At 38.4% G+C, this 8072-nt stretch overlaps 1 protein-coding gene across 1 annotated transcript; it reads right to left on the reverse strand.

Annotated features, from left to right (window-relative positions):
* On the reverse strand, window positions 853-8066 carry LOC109833404 (probable arabinosyltransferase ARAD1). The gene is made up of 4 exons (XM_020401056.1): window positions 7568-8066; window positions 4314-4601; window positions 3383-3748; window positions 853-1428 (listed from the first exon to the last, which is right to left on the reverse strand). The coding sequence occupies exons 1-4, from the start codon at window positions 8030-8032 to the stop codon at window positions 1240-1242; spliced, it is 1308 nt and encodes a 435-aa protein (XP_020256645.1). The 5' UTR covers window positions 8033-8066; the 3' UTR covers window positions 853-1239.

Below are 8072 nucleotides of genomic sequence, written 5' to 3' on the forward strand. Positions count from 1 at the left end.
CGTCCAAAAAATTGTAAGATGAGTTAGAGAGAATATAAAAGTTGATTATGTATGTGAAGTTAATAGATTGAGAGACGAGAGTTGAGTTGTTCCTTTTATGGTTCTCCCTGACATATAGTGGATTTCTTGTATTGTCATCCTGTGAATGTAGGTCCAAGTTGATCGACCAAATCACGTAAATTTTGGTGTTCTTTCTTCTTAATTGTGGTTGTTTTCTATCTTGTGGATTGCTGGTTAACTTCCGAGTTGAGGAGATCATAGCAGAGGGAACTAAAAATCCTGAACACGGTTGTCAGCGGGCTTGCTGTGGTGGCATAGGCTGTTGGGTGCTTTGGGGCGGAGCTTAGCCATTAGGGTTTGCGATGGGCGAGAGAAGGCGATCGCTGGGAGGTGTGAGCTGAGTCTGCAAACGGCGTGGTGACGGCAAGGTGGAATGGCGGAGATACAGGGCACTATTGTCTAACAACAGTATTTAACAATTTTATCATCTAAAATTCAATAGGAGACACAGGGAATTATTGTACTTGCTAAAAAGACTTGACTGACTAAAAAAGTCAGTTTTAGTCGACACTAATTAAAAAAAAAAGGGTTATGAGATCAAATATTTGGAGAATATATTATAAGCCACCTATAAAGAAATGGAACAATAATTATTGCTATCCTCTTGCAATGTGGGAGAAGATACGAACTTTTGTTCAATTCCATTAATTGATTATAAAAATTAGAGGCAGTAGTCACTGAATGACTCTGTCCTGTTTGCCAATTTCTCATAGAAGCTAGAATGCCACATGCCATTAATATATCAGGAACTACAGGCGATATAGTTCACATGTCATAAGCGCACACTGCACAGAAAGAAGGGGAAATCAAAATCCCAAGTTTATTTCATGTGTAAGTCAAAGAATCAATTCTGTTAGGAAATAGCACACAAAAATTTCTTCTGTAAAAACCTCAAAAAGCTAATTTTATTACAAGGCGATATATGTTTTCTACGTTTCTTCATATCAACAAGTCTTCTATTGCTCTACTGGAGATCTAAGGGGTGAATCAAAACTGCCTGCAGGCCATACTCAGGCCTACGAAGAAAAGAATAAACCCTGAACGCAACAGAAATCTGATCTCTGGTAATCGAAGCAGCAATCTGAACCATTCAGCTTCCAGCAGCATGATGATTCTCATTGAATCAAAGTTTTCAAGCCAATCCCAGAAAATTTTAATATTCAATCCTGTGTTATCCCATCACAGCCTAGTATTAGTTCCATTTTGTCCTGTACAGATACAAGAACAGTCGGGATCGTTCAACCTCCTCCTAACAAGTCGTTTCTCACGGTTGATCATTAGTTTTATAAGGGGAACTTTTTGAGAAACTTGGCGCCATATCTCATTCACTGTCCCATTTGGATCGTCGTATTCAAAATATCTTTTCACCTGAAAATATATCCAAGTTAAGCCTAAGAGTTCTGAACTAAAGCACGTATGCATTTATTTGATTATATCCTCGTAAAAATAATGGTAAATACCATTGGGATCAAAAGAATTTCTAAATCATAGTTCTGAATGGGCAGATTTATAGTTCTTACACAAGTTATTGGCAACTATAGTAAGCAAGAAGACAATTCAATTTGAAACTAAGGGAATGTATGTATTATTGGGGTGGGCATATTATGAGATATTGAAATTGAGATGTATGGCTCAAATAAATTCATAATAAGGCTCGCATGCTCAAAAAATTGTAAGAGGAATTTGGCTCTTCTAATGAAGGAGGGGTCAGCCCCATCTATATGCTCTTTTTTTTATGAGCAATAATTCATGCAGGTTGGTAATGGAAAAAAAAGCCCAAGAAGAACAGAACACAGCAGACCAACAGAAAATAAGAACACCACCAAGACAACAATGAGTATTACAAAAATTAAATAATGCTCCCATTTTTATGCTATATTATTTAATTTTCTCATATTCTGCCACTGTTCCCCCATCCCAAATCTCATCTGAAACAGCAGCATGTTTCCATCAATGCATGTGTGTGTTGCTCCTATTTTTATGCTTTATTATTTGATTTTCTAATATTCTGCCACTGTTCCCCCATCCCAGATCTCATCTGGAGCAGCAGCACATTTCCACCAATGTGTGTGTGGGTGTGTGTGTGCATAATACTAGAGAAATTCAAGCATCAAGTAGTGGCTTATCAGCCTGCAACACCAGCTAGCCTAGGCTAAGAAATAGATACATTCAAGCATGAACTAGAGGCAGAGATCATTCTGCAAGCTCAGATAGTTATAAAGGCAGCAGGAACAGCCTTCAATGGAGAAGCATGGAGACTCAATCAACAAAGAGAATTCTTTCATACCTTTAAGCATTGTGAATGTGAAGAATAATGTTACTATCTCTTACTCTGACCACTTTTTGAGCAATGTAACTACTGTCTTAGTGTTAAGGGTAATAGTATAATACAATCCCCAACCCCCTTGAAAACAACAAAGTAGTTTCTGAACACAGTTATCTAAAGGATAATATTACATCCAGCCCCTTTTTGAATAAACTATAAGGAGCCATACCAGATATTTGCCTTTAATTGTCTCCTTTGCCCATGTTAGTTTTCTCATCTAGTAATCTGTAAAGCCTTTACTAAACCATCACTCATTATCACAATCCAAGCCTCTTCCATCACAAGAAGACCAGCTATATAGAGATAATTATGTTCAAAAAGGTGTCGATAGAATTTCAGAATTTAACAAACTATTAGGACGGGCAATCAAGTTAAAACCCTCTGAGTTGGTGAAAAATTGGTGGTCAACAGAATAATGGACATGTGATGTACCACCCAATAAAAAAGTTGGCATGTAAGGGAAACAATCTTATTTGTTAAGCGGTTTAATGCTTACGTGAACAAAGTGCAACTTTTCAAAGTTCCACCTAGACTAAGAAAGAGTATAGAAGAAACGCAAGGACAATAAGGTGTTTGATTCAGAAGGTTGATTTTATCTTTGAGGCATGACATAAGCCAAAGTCAAATAAAAGGTGCATTACGTGTCCACAAATACGATGTCAAACATTAATTTCAGAAGGTCGTGACTCTGAAGTAAATGTTCATGTATGATGTCAAACATTAATTTCAGAGGACATTGACAAAGCTTTTAAAATAAAGTGAATGTCAGTTCAAGTTGTTATCATTATCTTCCCTTTGCACCAAACCCCCTCCTCTCTCTTCCCTGGCATGCGCTGGATCAAAACTTCCATGGCACGTGTTGCAAGATTATAACACAATATTTCAACATGTTACAGAATTTCATTAAGCCTCAAGTCCTTGTTATTATGAAGTTAGTTTTAAAGAAGTAAATTTCAATTGCATTGTTATGCATAAAGTAAACGAACAAGTACATACCAGTTTAAGCTCTTTCTGATACTGCAGAATTGCTTCTTCACTTATTCCTCTCAGATATGAAGCTAAGTACCCAGTCTTCACAGCAGTATCCGTGTCCACAAATACTGCAATTTTCTTATAGTCTATGATGTCTTCAAATGGCAACTCAATGTAGTCACTGACTATCACTGGAACACATAAACTAACTATTGCATCAAACAACCTGCAAGCTGAGGGTGTATCTCCAGCAGGATGTAGGCAAAACTTGGATGAATGCATGCCCTGCGATGCCATGCGCCTGCTTACCCTGGATTGTGCTCCGTGTTTAATAATAACATCATTCTCATGCTCAAGTATTTGGAAAAGAGTATCACGGATCTTCCCTCCCTATAATACAAAAGATTGCGGGAAATGACAATATGCAATATATAAAACAAATGGAGTCAAAGGATAGAAGGGGACTGATTTTGATATGCATTTAAAAGTGCGTGATTTTCTCTATTTTAATTATTCTAAGGAACTGAATTGGGACTGGATTAGATGTCGGCTTATCAGATTTAGATATACATTATACACACACCCGATCAAAACCCTACCCATTTATAACCATAATTAGTTGTTTGTTTACAGATTAATAGCAGAAATTACTGATTCCAAGTACTTAAAACAGTATAGAATCCCAGGAGAACCATTGGTCAGTTACCAGTGATTAAGTATTAGACACTGGTACTAGACATGTAAGGAATACCGTTAAAGTATAAAATAGGATAAAGTGAAAGGTGCTACATACAATTGCATAATGGACACATGCATAAAAAAGTTAGACCAAAATAGAGGAAGATTAGGGAGTATCATTTCTGCATTGAAGAAGTCATCAGCAATCTGTTCAGGAGCCTACTGCAACAATAAAAATATTTTGGTTGTCAAAAAGAGGGAAGTGAAAAAGAATTACCTCTTTCCGGTATCGATTGCCCATAAAGAAGAGCAATGATTTCCTATTCCCAACCCCAATCTCTCCGTTATATGAATTAATGCGATGTGAATAAGGCAAGATTATATCCTTGACCAATGATGCCTGATCGCCCTTCAACCTTCCGAAGTCTGACACCAACAGAATCCCATTCCTCACTTTATCAATTACCTTAAACAAAGCATTGGGATCCTGAGCTATTATCACATGATCCCTCCCATTATTCCTCTTCCAGTATTTGGTCCCCTCTAACCATTTTATCAAATCCTCCTGCATACATAGTTATACATTTAGCATTCACAAACAGTTCAAGCAAAGCTCAAAAATCGGAATATGGAAAAACCGTAACACCTTCCAATATAGTATAACAAAGTGTAGATGATTATAGAATTCTACAGCACAAAAAGTAGGAGCACAGATGGATACGAATATTCACACATCAGTATTCCTGTCTAATTGGGTATAAGTACAAGTGTGTAATATCCATGTCTGGGAAGAAAACGACACGGATGGATACAGTTTTTTTTTTGTTTTTGGTTGGATACAGGTATGGGCATGGTTACAAAAGTAACATGGATATAAATATACACATATTTGTCTGGATCAAACGGCTAAATTATTTTGATCTTAGATTAATAGGCTGGAAATCTATTTTAGTGACCCAGCAGTGTAATACCAGGCTTTTGGGAATTCAGACTCATTAGTGCTCTCTAATCTGAAAGATTCTATTGTATGTAGATAGTTCTTACATCACATGATCTATTTTTTCATATTCCTTTTTCTTATACATAATATCTATTCATATTTTCTTCCATTATGTATGATTCCCATCCATAGCTATACCAGATATGGATGTGAGTTTTCCATATGAAGCACATCTACATCTGTAATACTAGTGATAATAAGACTAAACGCAATCCATATTCTACAGTTTGCACCCGTAATAAAAAGGAATAAACATCAATAATCAATCCTGCAAATTTAATAACCACGTTATCGGACCATCAATCGTTTGGTGAGACAAATGATTTGTGTATATGACACGAGTGGATTGACTGCAGGAGAATAATTCAGAAATTTATGTATAGAAATCCGTTCAATAACATCAAAAAATACAGCCAACTAAGACCTCAGGGCCTGTTTGTTTGCACGGAAGTAACTGTGAAATAGCAGAAGTAGAGGAAGTAAAGACTACTTCTGCAGTAACTGTGAAATAGCAGAAGTAGAGGAAGTAAAGACTACTTCTGCTACTTCTAATGTTTGTTTCTCTTAAAAATCTACTTCGCTACTTCTAATGTTTGTTTCTCTTAAAAATCTACTTCTGCTACTTCCTTAAACGATGACATGGCATCTATGTGTCATCTCTATTTCCTTAATTTTTTTCCGTCAAAAAGTCTTCGAAATACGACGGAAGTCATCTAAGAAGTGATCAGTTCTTATCTATATCCTCACAACCATCCTAGAGTCGGTTCTATCCTCTGTCCTCACAACCAACCGACTCTTCCCCTTCTAATATCCCCAGAACCGACTTCGCCATTCGCTGTTCACTCAATTTCGCGGTTCTAGTCCCCACCATCTTCGCGGAAAATGAGGTCGCAGAGATCAAAGCCGCTCACTTTGAAGAATCCATGAAATTCGCTCGAAGAAGTGTCAGTGACACTGACATCCGCAAGTACCAGGCATTCGCGCAGACCCTTCAGCAGTCTAGGGGTTTCGGGAACGAGTTCCGCTTCTCAGAGCGGTCGGAGCCTGCGGCTGGCGCCGGATCTGACCCCTTTGCAACCTCTGCTGCGGCTGCAGACGATGATGATTTATACAACTAAATTAACATACGCTTTGGTTTTAAAGACTTCTTTTAGATTATTTGTTTATGGTGCATGTGATTTCTTCAACTCTGGGATACGCTTCCAGTTTATGACTGATGATTTAAGAAAGAACACGCATGAAGGGAAAACTGGGATGCATTGTCTCTGTCACTGGTATTCATGTCCATTATTATTGTGAATATGAATGAGTATATAGACAATAGATTTTGAAGTGTATATGTATACACGTGCCATCAACAAAAGGGAAAATCATTGTGAATGTGTTATTAGTTAACTAGCGTCAATACATCAGCAAAGGCCATTTTGAACCGTCGTGACGCATTAATAATAGTGGATAACACCATCGCAACTACTAATGATAGTAAATAGTAGCATCGTAAATTTGAATGACAGTTACGTAATCCCAGCAAGAATAGATGCTACTTCAGGTTTTAAAGTAATTGACACCAGGAGTTTGTTTGGGCCTTGATTCCTCAAACCGATATACCACTTTCATGCATCCCCCCTTGCCTCTGCCTATGTGAGTCCAAAGTAACCCGATGTTGTAACAACGGAATATGTCAAAGACGCAGGTTCAGGTATGTCTTTCTCCCCGAGTGAAATGCGGCTCGAGCCGCGAGGTCCCACTGTCTTTTTTGATCAAATATTATCAAACGACGAAACCTGGCTTTCGGCTATCTTTTAACTTCCACACAAAAAGAGAACAAATGACAAACTGAAGCATTTCCTTTGAAAGCATACTGAAACAGATCTATCCAAGTCATCATTTTTTCAAGAATAAGTGAAATAATATTACGTAATCCCCTGAAATGCAAACTCTTATCTATTTCTATTTTTAATTTTATTTTAGGAGTATATTTGCAATGTCATGCAGATTTTTAAATTTAAATTGATGGCAACAACAACTCTATTTCTATTTCAATGACAATCCAAACAAGAATAAAATGGAAGCAACATGTATTAATTACTTCCTAGTAATATTTTCAAATATTATCCAAACAAAAAAAGTAAATGAAGAGGAAGAAGTTCTACTTCCATTACTTCTAAAAATATAAGAAACAAACAAAAAAAATGCTATTTCCGCTACTTCCTACTTCATAGTTTTGGAAGTTACTTCCGTAACCTACTTCCTACTTCCAATACTTCCATTATCCAAACGGGCCCTGAGTTGCTACAAGGATCCTTTCCCTATATCCAATTGCTAACCTAGCAACTACTGCATCTTTTTCTACGCTTAATGTTCGTTCCTAGCTCAACCGTTTCTCCCAACTAGTGTTGCATGAATATACGTTCAGCAAGTGTTAAACTCGTTAAAACAAATTACAAAATCAACAGGAATCAACAGAACAGATTCGGTAGAAACTAATGCATGTAAATCATTCAAAGCTTATAACTTCGATGCAATCTCGCCTGCATTCCTTCGTCACTATACACCGGCCCCTTCGTCCCCTCCGCAGGCCGAATCGGATTCACCACCAAGCTCAGCGACGAGAAGAACGGCACGTAGAACAAATCAGCCTCCTCCGGATCAAGAACCCGCTGCAGCGGCGACCCGGCCCGCTCAACCCTGTTCAGGTCCTCAAACAAGAACCACTCAGCGGAGTGCTGATGGCCGGGATACTTCAACGGGTCGCTCTCCTTCGCTCCTCTCGCCGCCGCGTAACTCTGGATCGCGCCGTAGGTAAACTTACGTGGCAGATCGTAGAGGTAAATCTTGGGGGCTTGAAATCTGGTGCTCGTCGTTGAGAGATGGAGAGGGATCTTATGGTTAGGGTTAGGGCTAGGGTTAGGAACTGAGAAGGAGGAGAAGAGGTAGAAGGCGAGGAGAGAGAGGGGGAGGGAGAGGAGGAGGGGTTTGAGGAGGGACCGGCGCATTCTGGGGATTAGGGTCTGGGATTTGGGGGAAACGGGAGGA

The sequence above is a fragment of the Asparagus officinalis genome, chromosome 3 (assembly GCF_001876935.1).
Source record: "Asparagus officinalis chromosome 3, Aspof.V1, whole genome shotgun sequence".
Lineage (NCBI taxonomy): Eukaryota > Viridiplantae > Streptophyta > Magnoliopsida > Asparagales > Asparagaceae > Asparagus > Asparagus officinalis.

Bases quoted from the DNA above. Each gene is read 5' to 3' on its own strand.
- LOC109833404 (XM_020401056.1), bottom strand. From the start codon at position 8,032: ATGCGCCGGTCCCTCCTCAAACCCCTCCTCCTCTCCCTCCCCCTCTCT. The intron at 3,749-4,313 runs GTAATTCTTTTT...TTTGTATTATAG, and splicing joins GCAATCGATACCGGAAAGAG to GGAGGGAAGATCCGTGATAC. The intron at 1,429-3,382 runs GTATGTACTTGT...ATATATTTTCAG, and splicing joins ATCAGAAAGAGCTTAAACTG to GTGAAAAGATATTTTGAATA.